General features: G+C 38.9%; 1 protein-coding gene and 1 pseudogene across 1 annotated transcript in view; one reads left to right on the top strand and one right to left on the bottom strand.

Annotated features, from left to right (window-relative positions):
* Positions 1-3,533: 3,533 nt before the first annotated feature.
* The window catches only part of PDCD2L (programmed cell death 2 like), a 30,461-nt gene continuing 11,468 nt past the window's right edge, over positions 3,534-22,526 (top strand). Inside the window, exons 1-6 of the mRNA XM_054589003.1 lie at positions 3,534-3,655; positions 3,769-3,935; positions 4,086-4,146; positions 5,300-5,673; positions 7,059-7,169; positions 16,239-16,387. Coding sequence (XP_054444978.1) covers positions 3,548-3,655; positions 3,769-3,935; positions 4,086-4,146; positions 5,300-5,673; positions 7,059-7,169; positions 16,239-16,387 — 970 coding nt within the window. The 5' untranslated portion in view covers positions 3,534-3,547. The remainder of the gene's footprint in view (positions 3,656-3,768; positions 3,936-4,085; positions 4,147-5,299; positions 5,674-7,058; positions 7,170-16,238; positions 16,388-22,526) is intronic.
* On the bottom strand, positions 12,891-13,299 carry LOC129083240 (60S ribosomal protein L35a-like; annotated as a pseudogene).

Raw genomic sequence — 22,526 nt, forward strand, 5'->3', positions numbered from 1 at the left:
CTTTGGAGGAATTGTATACTCCTGTTCACTGGATGGTTTCAAAAACCGAACTGAGATTACATCGGCTTGGGGTGAATCCCTGGCCCAGATCAAGGGTGACTGCTATCACCTGGCCAGATGCCCAGGTAATTCTTTCCTTTTATAAGGTAAATACTGAAAAAAGGATTTTTTAACAAATTACGCTTTTTCTTTTATTTAAGTGATTAAATAATATTTCTGGCTAATTAAGCAGAAATGGAATTTTAAAGAGTGATGGGCAGAATTGCTGGGCAGGCTAGAGGCGGAGCTTTTAGGACTTAACACCCTAGACCACAGTACAAAACCCAGACGGGTAACCTGCTGCCCTCGACCCTGTCAGCTGGGCTGTGTTTGCCTCGTTCTCTCCTGGGTCACCCACTTCTGAATTGTGCTCTGGCTTGGTCACATACCTTCTGTAAGACAGAAAGCCAGGATCCATACTTTTTGCTCCTATAAGAAGGTGAACTGCACCCCTATAGTCTCAGTGAAAAATATTGTGATTCTCATAAGTGACTGTGCATGTGCAAATGTCCACTTGAAATGATACTTAGAAATTGTCAGCACTTCTCATCTTTCTATTGGTGAAGTAGGTTTATTTTTATTAATTACAGAAGTGAATGCCCTTTGCAGAGGTGAGAGATGTTCTTTGACATTTGAGATCTGTTTAGGCTCCTGCTGACCTACGTCCTTTCTTCACATAACTGATATAAAGTGAAAGCCTTTTCCTATCAGAGCCACTTCCTCTGTTACAAAATACCAAACACAAAAATGTCTGCAGACAGGAGAAATTCAAGGTGGCAGACCCTCTCAGGCTAATTTGGCTTCAGATGAAAGATCTCTTGGCACTGGGGCCACTGTGCTGTAGGCCAGCTTCCAGTTCTCATGTCTTATGCAGAAGGAACTGGCACATGACAATTGGCTACGTGTCACTTTGCCTTTTCTTATTCTCCTGCCCCTCATCAGTCCCACTATCATCACTTGTGGCTTCCACTTAGGGTCCCATGGCTGCCTGTTGTTTCAAGTATTAGTATATGAATTAGAGTTCTCCAGAGACACAGAACTAATATGATACTCATAATTATTTGAGGTTTATTATGGGAATTGGCTCACTGGGAAGCCAAGAGTATCATTCAGTCTGAGTGGAAGCCTAAGAACTGGGGGAGCCTCTGGTGTGAGTCCCAGAGTGAAGGTCTGAGAACCAGGAGCTCAGAGGTCCAAGGGCAACATAAGATGGATATCCCAGTTCAAGAAAAGAGAATTCATCCTTCCTCCTTTTTGTTCTATTCCAGCCCTCCTGATGCCCAGCCACAGTGGTGAGTGTGCTCCTCTTTGCTCAGCCTACCGATTATAATGCTGTCCTTGAAACACTGAGGACAGCATTTTAACCAGTAGGCTGAATCCCAGAAATGATGTTTTACCAGCTATCTGGGAATCTCTTAGCCCAGCTGACACAAAAAGTTAACCATCACAAACAGGTACCTCCTCAGTGTGAAATTAAAGCAGATTTCAGCATCTTTACTCTGTACTTCCTTGTATAAACTGTATTGTAATTTGTCAATTTGTATATTTGTCAGGTAATCCAAACCCTACAAAATCATGACTTAGGTTAGATACTTCAGATCTTACTTGTATAAGCACTTTTTTGTTACATTGTTCCAAGCACTCTGTAATGATGTAATTGTCAACTTTGATGTTAAATTGCCTCTGGGATTCCAGAATGTGGCAGCAATTAACATCCTGAAAATTCATTTTAAGTAGCAGGTCTTCATGCTGCCATCACACTTCATTGTAATAGGTAATATGATGTAAACAAATTATTGATGTTGGAGAGTGATCAGTAACAGCTCCAAAGCTGTATTTCTGTGTTAGCAAGAATAAGAATTTTGAAGTTTGATTCTTGCTGTAATTTAAAAATATATCATGGGAAATGTGTCAAGTCATCCCAGCTCCTGACTAGACTTGAAGTGAACACCAAGGTCAAACTTGACAACCCTTTAAAATAATTTTTTTTTTGTATCCTGACCTGAGGACATTTTTTTTTTCATTGCTTTTAGAGAGAGAGAGAAACATCAACTGGTTGCTTCCTGCACACACCTACACTGGGGAGCAATTTTGCAACCCAGGCATGTGCCCTGACCAGGAATCGAACCTGAATGCTCTGGTTACAGGACAAAACTCCAGCTGAGCCACATTGGGGAGGGCTCACACCCCTTTATAAAGCTATCAGACTGGAATCAATAAACCAGGAGTAAACTGGTTTCGGCTCCAGGTCCTCTCTGGGCCTGGAACCAAACATTGTTGAGTCACCTGTATCTTCTGAGTTGTTAGGACAAGTGTCTTAAGGTCTGGGCTGTTCTAAATGGTATTCTTGCCAAGTGGTAAAAAGTAGCATAGTATTTTGCAGATGCAGCTGTACACAGGATGAGCTGATGGGAACTCAACCTGATGAAAGTAGCCAACTGCACTGAAGATATCAACATGTAATGGACCAAATAGTGTCAGTAGTAATGGCTAAGCTTCCCTTCCAGGAGCCAGAACTTTGATTATAAATCTTGTCTCCTTTACTTGCTGTAAGTAAATAAAACTGTCTTGCGACAACTATGTCTCATTTTTGAATAGAGCATCCCAAGTGGTGAACCCCTTTGAGTTTGCTGACAGTGTGAATCCTCAAAAACACTCATTTCTTTTGCACACTATGTATGAAGCCTGAACTAGTGCTTTTGCAACATGCCTTTTTTTGAAAGTCAGGTTTACTAAGATATAATTTACATATAGTACAATTCATCTTCCTTTGGGGTACAGTTCTGAATTTTGACAAATATATGCAGTCATGTAACCACCGCAATTGAGATACACAGCATTTTTATCACCCAAAAAAGTTCCTGGCACCTCTTTGTGGTCAATCCCTATCTCCCAAACCCATTGATTTAATTTCTTTATTTTTAAATTTCACCTTTTCTAGGATGTGGCCTTTTGTGTCTGGCTACTTGCACTTAGCATGTTTTTTGAAGTTCACCTATGTTGTGCCACAGGCATTTAAAAACTTTATTATGGAAAACTTCAAACAAAACAAACAGTATAAAAAACCTCCATGTGCCTGAAACCAAATTTCAATAATTATCAACTCATGGCCTTATTTTATCTACCCCTCCACCATGTTTTGGCAAGTCTCTGGTATGTCATTTCATCTATAAGCATTTTGATGTGTTATCTCTAAAATTTAAGGACTTTTTTTTCTTGTTAACGATGCTATTTTCCTGCTTCTTTCAGTTGGCAATACTACTTCAGAGTAGAGTGTGCATACTTTTTTTTCTTTCTTGTGCGTATTTCTATTGTGGTTCATTAAGCCTGGGGCTCGGAATTTTGAGGCCAAGATAGCAGAAGTTGGATTCGCTGCTCTGAGACACTTGCCTAAGAACGGAACTTAACGCGGGCGGGCAGGCTCGCGAGAGTAGGAGGTGCGCTTGCGCAGAAGGAGGTACCAGCTCGCCTCCCGTAGTCCGTCTTTTCACGTGGGCGTCCCGTCGTCATGGCGGCCGTGCGGAAGCGGGTGCTGCTGGGCCTTCGAGACGCAGCGGTGCAAGGCTGCCCCACTGGGCCGGGCGCCTGGACTGCTAGCAAGCTGGGCGGCCTCCCGGTGAGGTGGGGCGCCGGAGTCGGGGTCGGCGGGTGCTGGTGAGGGCTACGAGGTGAGGGAGTGGGCTACATTCCGCGGCACAGCCAGGGTCTGAGCGCCGCCCCTGCCCTCAGGACGCCCTGCCTGCGGTAGCCTCGCCGAGGCCAGTGTGTGAACGTTGCAGGCAACCGCTCGCCTTGGTCGTGCAGGTGTACTGCCCGCTGGAAAGTTCTCCGTTTCATCGGCTTCTGCACGTTTTCGCTTGCCCCAGCCCCCGGTGCGGCAGCGGCGGGGCACGCAGGTAGGTGGAAGAGTTGTGGAGCTGCCTCCGGGGAGTTTATGCCAAGTGGGCGGGAGTTAGGGGCCGTACCGGGCGCACCTTGATGGGGGCTGGCCCGCCGGCCGGCGGTTCGGCGTGGAGCCCTCACAGCAGTTTATCTTTACCCTCAAGCTGGAAGGTGTTCCGCTCCCAGTTCCTGCAGATGCAAGAGAAAGAAGTGCCCGACACTCAGGTAATGCGGTTGTGTATGTTAGCATTTGCTGTGATTTGAGGGTATTTGCGAGAATATCGTTTAAGCCGTAGTTTAAGATGCGTTATTTGCAATACTTTGCGGTGGTTTTTGCTCACTTTTGAACCATAAAATGCTGTTTTCTTAAGGTTTTGTAAGTTGTTTCTTTAAATATACACCGACGGTCTTGAGAGACATAGTTTATTGATTTTTCTATTTAAGGAAAAAATATGAGTGTATACATATACATGGTTGTGTGTAATACATGTGTTTATAATAAACTTACTGTGATATGTGTATATGTATATTACACATTTAGTAAGACGAAATCTGAATTTAATAATCCAAAATTAGGCAAGTTGGTACCTGCAGAACAAAATTCAGCCTCCCTTTGCCTCTAAGAGTTGCTTTGTATATATGCTGAATTCTTACTATGTGCCAGACATAGTACTAGCAATATTGGGAATAAAAAGATGACCCTGGTGTCTGCCTATATTTGTCAGGGTTTAGCTGCAGATAATAGAAAAGCACTTGGACTTTTTAAAGGTGAGACAGACTTAAAATTAGGTTTTTGCTAACTTACTGGACAGTCTGGAGAAAGCAACTCCAGGAGTGACCTCCAGAACCACACCTCAGCACTGGCCTGTCAGGGTGTTACTCTTCTGCCTCTGCTGCAGTCAGGAAGCTGAGGTGAACTGGAAGCTGCCCTTCCCAGAACTGTTGACCCCAGAGCCTTGCCTAGACTCCATCTATAGACTTCTGCTTCATGGCATCACAAGTCTGTCCCTCTCACTAGTGGACGTGATTAGCAGAACCCTGATCATATTTGGACCCTTCACTGCTAAGGAGTCTGGAAAATGTAGTTCTTTCCTGCCAGATTCCGCAGTACATGTGGCACAACTGAGTTTGGAACAGGTGGTTGAAGAATACATTGTACTACATCTGCCCTACTGCCCCTAAAAAGGAAAGACACTATTTGCAACCTGCAACATGCTTTTGAGTTAAGGGGACCCAGGAAGTGAATGAGAGTGTGCCAGAGGGGAAGTGGCTGGTGTGAAGTCTCCCTCAAGGAGGTGAAAGGATGACTGGCCGAAGCCAAGGGAATAGGTGAGATAACCTAAGTGTCTTGGTCCTCATTCACTGGATATTTTTCCAGAAACAGGACAATGGCCTTGCAGCTGAAGATTGGTGTGAAGGTGCAGATGACTGGGGAAGTGACAATGAGGAGGCACCTTCACCACAGCTTTCCTTGGATTTTGGAAATGATTCTAACAATGCCAGAGACATAGATTGGACTGCCCAGCTCCAAGACCTCTGCCTTCAGGATGCTGTCCGAGGTGCTGCTCTTCCTGTGCCGCCTGGGGAAGGAATGGCCTTGCCTTCTGTGGTGCCGCAGTTCCTGTCCTACTACATCTGTGTTGTAGATGAGGATGATTACAGAGATGTTGTCAGTCTAGATCATGCTCACTGTCTTCTCAGGGAATATCAACAGCGAGAAGGAATTGACATGGAACAGTTGCTTTCCCAAAGGTGAGGATGTGTGCAGCTGAGGTGAAGAGGTGACTTCATCAGAAAGCTAGCCACACTAGATACCCTTTGGTTTTACCCTGGTACCTGGAGAAACTTCTTCAGGCAGAACTGTGTAGGACCTTTGTGCTTTCATCCCTCTTGGGTAAGAAAGGGAGGCAGAGACAAGGGGATCTTAGCCATCCTTGTGTTAGCTTAAAAACACTTTGCTGTATTTAGAAGTACCCTCAAGAAAATGAACAAGCAAGTTAGGGAGGCCAACTATTTACAGAAGAAGATGTGTTCACTATCTCTCTTAACTTTGTTTCCTGTTTCTGAATGTATAACTAAAGCAATTAAGTTAGAAGAATGCCATTTGTTTATTGACTCTTGGCTGTGATTCAAGAACTGGCCTAGAACAGGAGAAACCCTTCCAGAGCCTCAGTTATGACCTGTAAAATGGGAGTGGTATTGATATCTATTTTCTGTCTTAATAGATGGTTTTGGGAGTCAAGTGAGAGAATAGGTCTTGAAAGACTATATAAACCAAAGCCCTCTAAAGATGTAAGAATGATTATTTTTGCTATTATAATAGAATTACAATAGGATGTTTGGAGAGATCACCTGATTCTCTACCAGAACTCTTTCATTCATAAGCTTTTTCAGAATAATGTTGGGTTGCATCAAGACATGTTGGTGTTTGAAAATAATGCATTAATGGAGAAAGAAATGGAGAGTCAATGGATATAATGACTTTTAAAATTTATTTTACTTTGATTTTTAGAGACAGAAGAAGGGGAAGAGAGAGAAACATTGATTTGTTCTACTTATTTATGCATTCGTTGGTTGATTCTGTTTCTTAAATATTTGTTTTTTTTTTAAGAGAGAGGGAAAAGGAGGGAGAAAGAGAGGAAGAGGAACATCAATGTAAGAGAGAAAGATCAATCAGTGCCTCTCATACGCACCCTGACCAGGGACGAAACCTGCCACCTAGGCATGTGCCCTGACCAGGAGCCAAACCGGCCACTTTTGCATGACGATGCCCACCCAACTAAGCCACACTGGTCAGGGCCATTGGTTAATTTTTGTGTGTGCCCTGACTGGGATCAAATCCGCAACCTTGACAGTAAGACAATGCTTTAGCCAACTGAACTACCTGGTCAGGTCCTGTATTAACTTTTTAAATTGCAAATAATCATCCCAGAGTTGAAAATGGCTAGGGAGCAGGGCTTGGGAAAAGGGTGGATAGGGGATTACTGTTAATACATTGTAAGGTATTAAATTTGTGATACTTAAATTATGTGCATATGCTAACTTTGGTTTAAAAAATGTTTTAATTACCCTTTTTCCTTTTCTAAATACTGTAATTCTTTGGATATATACACTCAAAAGTATTTTCTACTTTTTAGTCTTTCTAGTGATGGTAATGAAAAATATGAGAAGACCATAATTAGAAGTGGAGATAAGACATTTTACAAATTCATGAAGAGAATTGCTGCTTGTCAGGAGCAGATTTTGAGGTAAAGGCACATTTTTTTCCATTGTATCTCTTGATTATAAAAGTAATATGTTAGTTTGGAAAACACAGGAAAGTAAAACAAGAAAACCAAAATCCAAAGTTTTCCTCAAACTGAGAAGCCAAGATTTTAGTGTATTATGTTCTCTTACTTTTTACGCATTTGGATGCATGCATGTAGGTGGGTATTGTGTATTTTTCAAAAATGTAACTGAGATCATAGATTATTTATAATTTTTCCTTTTAATACACATTCATTGTTATTAAGGGTTTGTTTATATATTAAAAACTTCAAAATGTTTTTTCTTTTTTTTAATCCTCACCTGAGGACATGCTTACTGATTGTAGAGAGAGGGGGAGGAAGGGGAAAAGAGAGGGAGAGAAACATTGATGTGAGAGAGAAACAGCCATTGGTTGCATGTGTGCCTTGACTGGGAACCGAACCAACTCCGGATGAAACCCACAACCCAGGCATGGGCCCTGACCGGGAATTGAACCTGTGACCTTTCTGTCTGCAGGACGATGCCCAACCCACTGAACCATGCTAGCCAGGGCTCTTCTTTTTTTAAAACTTTTTTTAACTTAAATTTTCAGTAGATAATATATTATGAATCTCAAAAATATAAAAATGTATACGTACTGTACATTTTTACAGTACATTTTTACAGTACATCACAGTACATTTTTACTGTACTGTGCCTGTGGATCAATCGGTTGGAACGTCGTCTTGTACACCAACAGGTTGTGAATTTCATTCCATTTCTCTCTCAGTTCACAATACCTAGGTCGCGGGTTCGGACCCCAGTCAGGGCGTGTACTGATCATTTCTCTCTCACATCTGTGTTTCTCTCTCTAAAACCAATAAACATATCCTCAGATAAGGATTTTTTTAAATGAATGGAATCACACACACAATGATTTTCTATTCTTACTATCCCTAATCTACTGAGGTAACCACTATTGTTAGTTCCTGTGTGTGCTCATAGTTTCTTTATGCATGTATAAGCAAATATAATAATTACATATTACTTTCCTATTTTTTACACAAAGGGATGCATTCTAGGCACATTCTTTTTTAACTCTACACTGTATCTAGGAGTACTGTTTTTTTTAATTGAGAATTTTGTTTTGAAAAAAGCTCTGTAGGATGGTAGTCCCTTGTCAGTATTTCTTTTTAATGGACATTTAATGTTATTTCCAAACTTTTACTATTATAAATTATGCTAATGAACAGTCTTGCACCTATGATATTCTGTTTGTGTGCAAGTATATTTGCAGGATGCATTCCCTGAAGTGGCATAGTTAAGCAAAAGCTGTATGCAGTTGTAATTTTGATTGATAGCACCAAAGTGACTCCTGTAGGACTTTAATTCCTACTGGTGATATACCAAACTTTAATTCCTACTGGCAGCCTTAAGTGCCTGTTTTCCCATAATTTTACCAATGGTTTACCAGTGGGAAACCTTGTTCTCAGTGCCTCATCCTTAAAGTAAGGACGATGATAAAACTACCTGTTTCATAGGATTCCTATGAGAATTAAATGAGGTGATGACTGAAAATACTTTGTAAAACGTATGTAAATACTAACTTTTGTTTGAAATCTGTTCTATATTTTGGGGAAACATTTATTAAGATCTCTTAGTAGTATTGGCATATTTATGAATTCTTCATGATCTTAGGACAAGAGTCTACCGAATTACCTGGTTTTTATAAATTCTTTGTCAGTAAGGACAATATATAACTCTTGTACAAAACACAGGGCCCATATATAGTAGATACTTCATTGAGTCTTCGTTGGAGCCAACACCTTTTTAAACAGGGTAGGGATGAAAAGAACCTTGGCTTTAACATTAGAAGATTTGGCCTTGGGCAGATGACTCTAGCTTTATTTTCTCTTCTGTAAAATGGGTTTAATACCTATTTTACAGGGAGGATTCAGTGAGGTGTAAACATGTTCATTCATCTAACAAATGTTTACTGCGTCTGTTCTAGATGCAAGGCACTGTTATAGGTACTACAGATACAGCAGGAAATGACACAAAGTTCTTACTTTTACAGATTTTTATATTCTAGTATTAAAAACAGATATGTTGTATAATTTCCAAAAGTGATAAATGAGGAAAATAAAAGAGCTATTTTAAGTAGAATGTCAGTGAGGCCTCAGAGAAAATGATGTACCCAGCAGGTATATTATATAAAAATAATGACAGTGAAAACTTGTAAAAATGGATCTGGATAATGTAGGCTTAGTAGAGTGAAATGGTCTTTCTCCCCTAATACCTGACACAATAAATATAAAAGTTAAAAGTCAGCCAAAAATAAAATAGAAAAAAACAAGTAGTTGTCTCTTGAACAACGCAGCTTTGAACTACATGGGTTCACATATACAGGAGTTTTTTTGTTTGTTTGTTTTTTGCTTTTTTAAAAAATAAATGTATAGTTGGCCCTTAGTATCTGCGGGTTTCACACCCTCAGATTCAGGCAAGTATTGCAGGAAAGTATTTTCTACGTGAGATTGGGAAACTGCAGGTGCAGAGGCCAATTGTATGCATTGGTTCTACACCATTTTATATAAGAGACTTGAGCATCCTGGATTTTGGTAACTGTGGGAGTCCTGGAACCAGTCCCCCATATATGCCAAGGGATGACTGAGTTTTGGGGAGTCAGAAGTTATCCTTGGACTTTGGACTGAGTGGGTGCCCCTGATCTCCTTGCCCCCTCCTTTGTTTTTCAAGGGTCAGCTCTACATATTAAAAAGAAAATCCCTTCCATCAGAATTAAAATAAAAAGAGAGACTTAATACCATAAAACTCAATGTGGCAGCTCAGAATATAATATCATAAAATGTCTAATACTATTCTGTACCTCACATATATTCATATATGTAATTGATTTAGTCTTCACAGAGAAAGGTATAGAAATTTCTGGTATGGTTTAGTGCAGGTTCTAAACATGCAGCCCTCTTGTCTCCCCTCTGCAAAATATACTGAACTACTTCACAAAATTATGAAAATTGTAATAATTTTGATTCTGGAAAGAGGGAAACAAGAGGAGAATCTGTATCTTCTGATGTGGGGGATAATGGAACTGGCTGTTGGACAAAGAATCGCATGTAATGGGGTGATGGTGCATGGTATTAGTGATTGCGTCTCAGAAAGGAAAGTTACTGGGTTCCGTGATGAGTTACAGCAATGATAAGGAAGTCAAGGCCAATTTCTCCCCCATGTAAGTGGGCTCTCTTTGAACATATAGGACATTTTACCCTTTCTCAGAAGTGAAAACAAAGCCCAAGTGTTCCTAGTAAAGATTGCATCCAGTCTTAGGAGAGCTATATCCTACCCCAATTCCCTGTCTTTTACCATCTACATAAAAGTAGAAGAAATGAAAAATGCGCTTGGAGAAGAAAGAACAGACATCAGATAGAAGATTGACAGGAAACCAGTAAGAAACCCCACATACTATTTTGGAGCAAGTAGATGGTCTAAACTGAGTTGCACCCTGTAGGTATGAGCTAGATGAAAAGTGGCATACCACTCAAGTAATTATGCTGTGGGCAATAAAATTGAAGAAATGAATGGTACATACAAAAATGAGTCAAGAACCATATCTGGAAGAAAATCTAAGGAACACTTAATTCTCAGCAGATTTTTTTTAAGATATAGAAGAGTAAATTCAGTGAAACCAAGAGGTCAAAGCTGAGAAAATAAAGTAACCATGAGATGCCAAGGGAAATTAAATTTTTAAGGGAAGAAGCCACACAATGTGATATATCTAATAAATTTAGAATATAAGGAACATAATAGGCTTGGCTAAAAATCAAAGTACTAATGTAAAGAAAGACAAGATAATTTAGTGAATGCAGAAGAAAAAGACAAAGCATTCAGAGAAAAGCTATCTATGGAAGATTGATAAAGATAATTACTGTCCTGACTGGTGTAGCTCAGTGGGTTGGGTGTCATCCTGCACACTGAAAGGCCGCTGGTTCAATTCCTATCGGGGCACATGCCTAGGTTGCAGGCCAGGTTCCCAGTTGACATGTGAGAGGCATCTGATCAGTATTTCTCTTGCATGTCAGTGTTTCCCTCCCTGTCTCTCTCCCTTCCATCTAAAAATAAATAAATAAAATCTTTTAAAAAAGAGATAATTACTGTAAGAATAATTCGTGTCTAAAACAGAGGACCCAACAAATGGATCAAAAACAATATTCAAAAATGAAATAAGGAATTACCCCTAAATAAGAACTGAATTCTGCAAATATTAAAAGTACATTGAGGCCCTGGCTGGTGTGGCTCAGTGGACTGAGCACTGGCCTATGAACCAAAAGGTCGCTGGTTTGATTCCCTGTCAGGGCACTGGGCCAGGTCCCTGGTCAGGGGTGTATGAGAGGCAACTGATATCTCACACAACGATGTTTCTCTTCCTCTCTGTCTCCTTTCCTTCCTCTCTAAAAATAAAGAAATAAAACCTTAAAAAAAAAGAGGAAATGGCAATTTAAAAAATAATATAATAAATAAAGTACATTGAGTATAAGAGTGGTTGACAGAGGTAGCCTAGTGGTGGTTTTAAAAATATTGTCAGTCTTCTTCATTTCAAGCATTCTGGGAGGTGGTAGTGGTATTCCATTGTTGTTTTAAATTTCATTTGCCTAGTAACTAATGATGAGCATCTTTTCATATGCTTATTTGGCATCTGTGTATCTTCTGTAGTGAAGTGTGTGCTTATATCAGCACAAAATGCCCATATTTAAAATGTATATACTTTGGTAAGTTTTGACGTATGTATTCACCCATGAAATCGTTGCCACTGTCAAGGTAAGAAGGGAAAAAAATGCCCCCCGCGCCCAGAAGTTTCTTCATATTACTGTGTAAGTTTTCTCTCTTGCCTTGTCTCATGTTTCTTTCCCCATCCCTAGGTAACCACTGATCTTTTGTTTTTATACCTTATATATTTTTAATAAATTTATAAATGAGGTCATACAGGATATACTTTTTTGGTGGGGGTCTGGATTTTTCAGCATAATTATTTCAAGGTTCATCCTTCTTGCATGTAACAATAGTTCATTTGTTTTTACTCCTGTGTAATATTCTATTGTATGGATATACCATAATTTGTTTATCCATTTCACCTGTTGTTGAAATTTCTGGGTTTTTTTTTTTCTATATTAAATAAAACTTCTGTAAACATTAGTGTATAAGTCTTTGTATGGACATTTAAGGTATGTGTAGGTTTAACTTTTTAAGGATCAGCCAGATGGTTTTCCAAAGTGGTTATAACCATTTACATTGCCTTCAGTAATGTTTAAGAATTCTAGTTCCTCCACATCTTTGTCAGTACTTCATATGTTCAGCATTTAATTTTAGTCATGTAAGATGTGTAGTAGTAGTATTTCCTTGTAGTTTCAATTTGTATTTATCTAAACACTAGTGATCTCGAACATGTTTTCAAATGCTTGTTTTCTGTCATCTTTGGGAAAGTATCAGTTCAGATTTTTTGCCCATAATTTTATTCAGTCATTTATCTTTTTGTTATTGAACTATAGGAATTCTTCTTATTTTTAAGATATAAATCCTTTTTGAGATTATATATATTTCAAATATTTTCCCCCTTTCTGTGGTTTACCTTTCATTTTATTAATAGGATCCTTTGAGAAGTTTTAAATTTTGATCAAGTCCAATTTAACAGTTTGTTTTTTAATCCACTTTAATTTTTTTACTTTTTAGTAAGTTTAAGTCCTTGAGGGGTACAGCATTACACAGATTCTATGTCCAATGGCCTTAGCAGGAAGGTTGCTTTGGAGTTTGGCTCCAGCCATGGCACTGTTTCCATGAGGATCAGGTATGTTACTTTTCCCCAGATTGCTCTGGTTTTGTTCGGTTTGCCACCAGGTGTCACTGTGTTGTTCTTTGCCTTGTATGCATAAGCACATTTCATGCCTGGATGGAATTCAGTTTCACCTGGAGCATAAACACCTTCAATTTTAAGAAGAGCTGTGTGCTCCCTCTGGTTCTGGAGACTCCACTTACAGCCAGCAGAAATGGCCTTGGACCACAGCCTTCCAGACATTTGTTGTTTTATTCTATTTTAAGATTTTTATTTGTTTTTAGTGCAAGGGGAAGGAAGGGAGAAAGAGAGGAAGAGAAACACTGATGTGAGAGAGAAACATTGATCAGTTGCCTCTTGTATGGGCCCCTACTGGTGACTGAACCTGCAATCCTGGCACTGGCCTTGACTGGGAATTGAACCTGTGACTCTGAGCCTTGTGGGACAATGCCCAAGCAACTGAGCCACACTGGCTGGTGAGGGCCGTATTTGTCATTTTAGAAGCCCTGTTCCCAGCAGGCTTCAAGGTGGTGGAAGGAGAGTCTGGTGTTTTGCTTTGTTTTTGCTCCTAAGAAATTTCTGCCTAACCCAAGATAACAAAGGATTTTTCCTGTGTTTTCTTGTAGAAGTTTTTAGTTTCAGTTCTTACGTTCAGGTCTGTGATCTATTTTCAGTTAATTTTTATATGCAATATATGAGGATGAAGATTCATCTTTTTCCCCCGTGTGAGTGTCCAATTGTAACATCAGTTTTTATTTATTACTTACTACTTTGGTCTTACCAATTATGGATAGGTTTTTCTCCTGTCAAATTTTGTCTCATGCACTTTGGTGCTGTTTTAAGATGTGTGTGCTTGCAGCACTATGTCTATCTGATGAATTGATGCTATTATAATTATTTCTGCTCATACTCCTTCGTTGGAATGTATTTTGTCTGATGTTAATATAGCCACGCTAACCTTCTTTAGTTTAGTCTATGTATGGTTGATTTTTTTTTAAAAAGATATTTATTTATTTTTAGAGAGGGGGAAGGGAAGGAGAAAGGGGAAGACAGTTGTCCCAATCAATGTGTGGTTGCCTCTTGTGCCCCCCCTGCTGGGGGCCTGGTCCCTCAACCCAGGCATGTGCCCTGACTGGGAATGGAATGGGTGACCTTTCAGTCACATGCTGATGTTCAGTCCACCGAGCCACAACAGCCAGGACTCATTTTCTTTGAATAAATACCCAGGAGTGGAATTGGTGGATCATAGCATAGATCTGCTTTTACATTTTGAGGAACTGCCAAACTGTTTTCCACAGTGGCTGCATCAATTTACATTCCCACCAGCAGTGCACAAGGGGTTCCCTTTTCTCCACATCCTCACCAACACTTGTTATTTCTGTTACATCTTTTTGGTAATAGCCATTCTAACAGGTGTGAAGTAATATCTAAAATGTTTTTCTTAAACAGCTTAAATTATATGGGTTTTGCTATTTTTTAATCCTGGCTGTTTGCCTTTTACATGGTTTTTAGTCTTTAGTGTAATTACTGGTGGTGCTGCATTAATTTTAATCAATCTGGTATTGGAGGTTTTTTCTCATTTATTTATTTTGTCCCTCTTTTCAATTTTGTTTGACCTTCAAACAGAACACTTAAAAGCGACTAAAGTGACTTGAGTGTTTTTAATTTATGATTTTTATCTCCTTTCTTTTTGTAATAGCTCTGTTGCCTTTTTAGTGTTTGCTTTAGTGATTATAATGTACATCTGACTTACTATAGTCTCCCTTCACATGGTAATTTACTACTTGATGAACTAATAACCATCACAGAGTCCCATTTTACCTTTCCCCTACGCTTTGTGGTCTTGTTTTCATATATCCACTTCTATACATGCTGTATACCCCATAATACACTATTGTTTTTGCTTGAAATAATCCATTGTTTTTAAGGAAAAGGAAGTGTGTGTGTGTGTGAGAGAGGACTTTTATATTTATTCACCTATTGATATTTACCCTTTTGATACTCTACATTTCTTCATGCAGATTTAGGCTTCCATCTGATATTTCCCTTCAGCCTGAAGAACTTATTTTAATTATTTTTTTGAAGTGCAGATGTGTTGGAGACTGTCTCAGTTTACATCTGTCTTAAAACATATTTATTAATATTTTAATGGACATATCATATATGAATGTTGTTTCTTACTTTTTCCTTTCAGCACTGTTAAAAGTTCTACTGTCTTCTTGTTTAATTGTTTCCATTAGAAATTAGCTGTAATTCTTATTGTTGTTCTCTTTGAATATATGTGTATCCTTTATGTACTTTCGAGTGTACCTGTGTGTTTTGATTTATCCTGCCTGGGATTTGCTCAGCTTCTTAGATTTGTGGATTGATGTCTTTCCATTAACTGTGGAAAAATTTTGTCCATTATATTCCAATATTTTTATATTTTCCCTTCTTCTGGGACTCCAGTTAATTGTATGTTAGATTATTTGAAATTGCCTCATGGTTTTTAAAGACTTTTTTTTCCTTTTGTTTTTAATTTTCCCTTTTTGTTTCATTTTGGATATTTCTGTTTTCCTCAAATACATAGGTTTTTTTTGTTGTTGCTCTTTCCAGTCTATTGTAATCTTTTACTGAATTGAGTTACTTATTTCTGGTATCACATTTCTGTTTGAGTCTCCTGTAGTTTCCATTTCTGTGCCAAATTCCTCATCTGTTTATTCGTGTTCACCTTTTTCTACTAGATTCTTTTACATCTGTATTAATTGTATTTTAAAGTCTTTGATAATTCTATCATCTTGTCTGTGGGTCTTCTTGTAATGACTTGCCTTATGGGTTAAAATTTTTTGCTTCTTTGCATATTTAACAAGTTTTATAAAAAAATTGTTTATGAGAAATTGTATGTTGAAGAAGGGTAGACACTGAAGTAAATATTTATCCTTTAGAAGGGTATGCCCGTAGTGAGGAGGTATGAGTCCATTTGATTTGCAGTTGAACTGAGTCTGGGCTTTGTGACATATTTAGTTAGACTCAGTTCCACATTGGCTTTAGTGCCTTCATTCAAACTTTGAATCCAGCATTGATAAGACTTCAGATATCTTGCCATGCTTTACAGGCTTGTTGCTAGTGTTGTGTGCCTTTGGATTTTCTTTTTCTCTGATTTATTCCTGGTTCTCTGCAAGAAAGAAAGGGAGTTTATGAAGTGAGCTGTTTGATTTTGGAATGTGACTTGTATGTGGTCCTGATTCAGTGTTTTTTTGTTTCCTTGCCCTAGGTATTCCTGGAGTGGAGAACCACTTTTTTTGACCTGTTCTACATCAGGAGTCACTGAGCTCCCAACCTGCAGCCACTGTGGAGCCCAAAGGACATTTGAGTTTCAGCTCATGCCAGCACTGGTCAGCATGCTGAGAAGTACTGATTCAGGTAATAAGCCCTTCATTAATTTGTATTTATGACAGTAATTTGGAATTATTTTAAAATGAAAGACTATTTCACTTTGTCTGCTTATATAATTTAAGCATATTACAGAAAATTTGGGAAATTGAAATTATTTTAAGAAACTTTACAGTCCATCCAATCTAATGAATGCACTGATAACATTTTTGTTGATTGAAGGCATACCATTTTCTGTCATTACTGTTATTTTTCAGCCCTGACTGGTGTGGCTCAGTGGACTGAGTGCTGGCCTATGAACCAAGGGGTTGCTGGTTGATTCCTAGGAAAATGCCCAGGTTTCAGGCCAGGACCCCAGTAGGGGGTGCATGAGAGGCAAGCACACATTGATGTTTGTCTCCCCCTTTCTCCTTCCCTTCCCCTCTCTCTAAAAAAAATTAATGAAATCTTAAAAAAACTTATTGTCATCACATTACTACGTTTAAAAAATCTATTATTTTAAAAATAGCTTTTATATAGTTATAATTATCATCATTTAGTCTGTCTTTCTAGAAATTTTTAGAAAAAAATAAAAAGTTTTTATAATAAAAGTAATACATTTTGTGAAGCAAGATTCAAGCAGTGGAGATGTATGTGCAGTAAGAAGTAAAGAGCTTCCTAATGTCATTTACTAGAGAAAACTTTTTAATGATGAGTTTATTTTCCTCTAAACATATTTTATGTGTACACACACACAGAAATAAGTATGCATGTAAAACAGATTTTTGGACAAAAATAGACATACTATATTATAGCCTCTTTTTCTCATATAATTGCGTTTTTTTGGTATGTTAATATATTAGAATTTTTTGCAAATAGCTTTATTGAGATGTAATTGACATATAAGAAAACTATTTTAAGTATGCAGTCTGCTAAGTATTGGTATGCATATACACATGAAATCATCACTACCGCAATCAAAGTAATGGATGTGTTCATCACTCTCAGAAGTTTGCTCAAGCACCTGTGTGCCCTCTTTCACTCCTTCTACCAACCCCTGATCTGCTTTTTTATTATAGATTAGTTTGCATTTTCTAGGAATTTTATAAACAGAATCATGTACATTTTGTCCATTGTCACTAATAATTACTTTAAAATACCTCCAAGTTCTTGTATATCAATAGGTCACATCTTATTATTGCTGATTACTATTTGTTTTATGGGTACATCACAGTTGTTCATTGATAAACTTTTTGTTGGATATTTTATGTTGTCTCCATTTGGGACTGTTACAAATAAAGTTACTGTGAACATTTGTGTATGGGTCTTTATGTGGACATAAGCTTTTATTAATCTTGGGTAAATATCTAGGAGTAAAATGGTTGAGTCATATGTTAGGTGTGTGTTTGATTTTTTTAATACATTGCCAAACTGTTCTCCAAAGTGGTTGTGCCCATTACATGTCAACCAGCAATACATGAGAGTAGCACATTCAGACAATACTTTTTATTGTTTTTTTAATTTTAGCCAGTTTCATAGATGTGTTGTGATGCCTTATGTTTTAACTTGTAGATTTCTCTGATGATGATTTTTTAATATATATTTTATGGATTATGCTATTACAGTTGTCCCATTTTTTCCTCCCCTTTACTCCCCTCTACCCTGCACTGCCCCTCCCCCCAGCATTTACACCCCCACCCCCCGCCCCTTCCTTCCATTCCCTTGACTCCATTAGTTCATGTCAGTGAGTCGTACATATAACTTCTTTGGCATTTCCATTTCCTATACTATTCTTAACCTCCCCCTGCCTGTTTTGTACCTATTATTTATGCTGCTTATTCTCGGTACCTTTTCACCCATTCTTCCCCCTCCCCCACCCCTCTGACCTCCATTTCTGTGATTCTGTTCCTGTACTAGTTGTTTGCTTAGTTTGTTTTTGTTTTTTTGGTTCAGTTGTTGATAGTTGTGAATTTGTTGTCATTTTACTGTTCATAGTTTTTGATCTTCTTTTTCTTAGATAAATCCCTTTAACATTTCATATAATAAGGGGACCTGGTCCGCAACCTAGGCATGTGCCCTAGCCAGGAAACAAACCAGTGATCTTTCAGTTTGCAGGCCAGCACTCAATCTGCCAGCCACACCAGCCAGGGCTTCTTGTTGTATCTTTAGTCTGAGGTTGGTATTAGAGTAATGCTAGCCTCATAGAATGAGTTAGTATTCCCTTCTCTTCAGTTTTTTTGGGAGAGTTTAAGAAGGATTGATAGTTATTCCTCTTTCAGTGTTTTTGAAATATTTACTAGTTATCTGGTCTTTGGCTTTTCTTTCTTGGGAGGTTTTTGATTACTGAGTCCATCTCCTTACTAGTTACAGGTCTATTCAAATCTTCTTTCTTGAGACAATTTTCGTCAACTGTATGTTTCTAGGAGTTTGTCCATTTCATTTAGGTTACCCAATTTGTTGATATGCAACTCTTTATAGTATTTTCTTATAATTATTTTATATGTCCATAAAATTAGTAATGCCCTTTAATTTCTGATACTAGTAATTTGAGGCTTCTCTTTTTTTTCCTAGTCAGTCACTTTAGCTAAAGATTTGTCAGTTTTGTTGATCTTTACAAAGAACAGACTTTTGGTTTGGTAGATTTTTCTCTATTATTTTTATATTCTCCATTTAAAAAATCTCTTGCTTTTATTTTCTCATCTTCTAATAGCTTTGGTTTATTGGCCTCCTTTTTCTAGTTCCTTAAGGCAGTGATTTTCAACTGGAGTGCTGCAAGACCTTTAAAATATACATACTTCACTATTTAAACAGGGGCACTGACCTGTTTTCCCTTAGATTGTCAAATGAAAACCTGACAACAGACAACACAACAATAGCCATCTGGTGTGAATGTCCAGTCATCAACTATAAATATATAGGTCATGTAAGAGTTGCATCTTACTGGTCACAATGAATAAAGTTGCATCTGATGGGTTAATTCTTGTTACCAGAAATACTTATATACAAGTATGTGCAGCTGATATTTTATTTCATTTCATTTCATTTTTTATATTGTTACTATGTTTTAAAGATTTTATTTACAAATTTTTAGAGAGAGGGAAAGGGAGGGAAAATAGAGGAAGAGAAACATCGTTGGGTTGCCTTTGCATGTCCCCAGCGAAGGACTTTCACCACAACCCAGGCATGTACCCTGACCTGAAAATGAGCTGGTGACCTCTTGGTTTGTGGGATGGTGCCCAATCCACTGAACTACCCAGTCAGGTCAGCACGCCTTTTTGAAAAAATTCGCTTTGGAGCAAAAGGGATAGGGAATTACATTTCCTTTGTGGTAAATTAACCAAAATTATATCTATTTTTTTGTTAGAGTGGCAAAAAAATATATTTTTGGTGTGCTGAAGATTTTTATTAATTAGCTTATGTGTTCCTTGAGATAAAAAAGGTTGAAAATTGCTGCCTCAATATACATGGTTGGGTCATTATTATGAGATTGTTCTTTGTTTTCTTTTTTGTTTTGTTTATATTTATTTCCATTTTATTGTTCATAGTTTTGATATTCTTGTTTTTCTTAAACAAGCCCCTTTAACATTTCATATAATAATGGTCAGGTGATGATGAACTCCTTTAGTTTTTCCTTGTCTGGGAAGCTCTTTATCTGCCCTTCGATTCTAAATGAAAGTTGTGCTGGGTAGAGCAGGCTCTAGGTCCCTGCTTTTCATGACTTTGAATGTTTCTTGTGAATTCAATCTAGCCTGCATAGTTTCTTTTGAGAAATCATCAGACAGTCTTATGGGAATTCCCCTGAAGGTAACTAACTACTTTTCTCTTGCTGCTTTTAAGATTTTTTCACTATCTTTAACCTTTGGAGTTTTGATTTTGATGTGCCTTATGGTGGGCCTCTTTGCACCCATCTTGTTTGGGACTCACTGTGTTTCCTGGACTTGCATGTCTATTTCTTTCACCAAATTAGGGAAGTTTTCTTTCATCATTTTTTCAAATATATTTCTATTTCTTGCTCTTTCTCTTCTCCTTCTGGCAACCTTATGATGCAAATGTTGGACAGCTTGAAGTTGTCCCAGAGGCTGTTTACATTATCCTTATTTTTTTTTTAATTCTTTTTTCTTCTTGTTCTGAATGGTGGTTTTTTGCTTCCTTATGTCCCAAATCATTGTTTTGATTATCATCTTCATCCACTCTACTGTTATTTCCCTATAAGTTCTTCTTTATTTTAATTAGTGTATTCTTCGTTTCCGACTGGTCTTTTTTATTCTGTTGAGGTCCTCACTAAGTTCCTTCATCATCCTTATAACTAGTGTTTTGGGCTCTGCATCTGATACATTACTTATCTCCATTCAGTTTAGTTCTTTTTTGGGAGTTTTAATCTGTTCTTTCATTTTGGCTATTTTTCTTTCTTTCTTTCTTTTTTTTAAAGATTTTATTTATTTGTTTTTAGAGAGTGGGGAAGGGAGGGAGAAAGAGAGGGAGAGAAACATCAGTGTGTGGTTGCCTCCTATATTCCCCCCACCGGCGACCTGGCCCACAACCCAGGCATATTCCCTGACCAGGAACTGAACTGGTGACCCCTTGGTTCACAGGCCAGCACTTAATCCACCGAGCCACACCAGCCAGGCCTGGGCCATGTTTCTTTGTCTCCTCATTTTGGCAGCCTCCCTGTGTTTGTTTCTGTGTATAGGTAGAGCTGCTATGACTCCGTTTCTTGGTGGCATGGGCTAATATATAGTAGGTATCTTATAAGGTCTAATGGTACAGCCTCCCCTGTCACCCAGGCTGGGTACTTGAGATATGCTCTTCATTTGGGCTGAGTACACCCTCCTCTTGTAATTGAACCTTAATTGCTGTTTGCAGATCAATAGGAGGTATTTACCCAGGTCAGTCAGCTACAAGGACAGGCTGTGACCACTGACCACCAACCTCTGCCCTATGTGGAGGATGAACTGTGCAGGGGCAGGGCGGTGGTGCTCCAGCATGGTATATAGCTTTCCACTGGGTGTGCAGGCTCTGTCGTTTCCCAGGTGGCACAGGCCAAGGTCAGCCATCACCTGCATTTTGCCCAGAGCCACCTGCCTGAGCTATGAAGCTATCTGAGATGGCTCCTACTTGTGGTGGGCTTGGAGATTCTCAGGCGGTCAAGTTGTGAATCTAGGCTAGTTGGTGCAAGTGCTGAGCCTGGGACCCCTTAGTAAGAGATATGGGGACTAGGGGGTGTGCTCACTGCGGCTGACTGTTGATTGATTGAGACGATTTAGGAAGTTGTGAAGCATGAGCCAAGACCACCCATTCATATGGAAAAGCTACTTGAGTGGGCCTGTAAGCTGTGTGGGTCAGAGTCTCTGGGGATCTCCAGGGAGGGTCAAACAGTGTTAGCCAGGTTGATCGAGTCTCAGGTATGGCACTGGCCTGCTGGCTCTATGGCTCTGTGGGAGGAGGGTTCAGAAAAGGGACAATGGCCTCTGCCCACCTTTCTGTCCCCCAGCTCTGGCCTTGATGCCAGACAGTTCAGTTTTTCCCTGTATGCCACTGGTGCCTTTCAAAGCTACCCCAGTGTTGAAGCTCAGAGTAATGAGTCTGAGTAAGTCTGTATGTGGGTTCTTTTAAGAGGAACTGCTTGGGACTCCAGAAGTTTCTCCCACTGACTCAGTCCTCACTGGTTTTTGCAGCCAGGACTCATGGGGAATTAACTTCCTGGCACTAGAACCCTGGGCTGGAGGGTCTGCTGTGGCTCTGGGACTCCTCACTCCCAAGATAACCCTCCTGAATTGTTATACAGCACACAGGGATGTGGGACCAGCCTGTTTGACATCTCCGCCCCTCCTACCAGTCTGGATGGATGTGGTTTCTTTAATTCTGAAGTTGTCAGGGTTCTATCCAACTGGATTTCTGACATTTCTGAGTGATGGTGGGTCAAAATTTTAGTTGTAATTTTGATGTAGTTGTGTGAGGAGGTGAGCTGTGTTTACCTATGCTGCGATCTTGTGTTCTTTGTTTTTAATTGATATGTTTGCATCTGTAAATTTTCCTGTTAGCACTGCTTTCACTGCATCTGAATGGTTTGGTATGTTGTGTTTTTGTTTTCCTTTGTCTCAAGGTATTGTCTAATCTCCCTTGTGATGTCTTCTTTGACCTGTTGTTTATTTAAAAGTGTCTTTATTTAATTTCCACATATTTGTGAATT

The sequence above is a fragment of the Pteronotus mesoamericanus genome, unplaced genomic scaffold (genome assembly GCF_021234165.1).
Source record: "Pteronotus mesoamericanus isolate MK-2021 breed Mesoamerican mustached bat unplaced genomic scaffold, CSHL_Meso_final scaffold_165, whole genome shotgun sequence".
NCBI classification, from domain to species: Eukaryota; Metazoa; Chordata; class Mammalia; order Chiroptera; family Mormoopidae; genus Pteronotus; species Pteronotus mesoamericanus.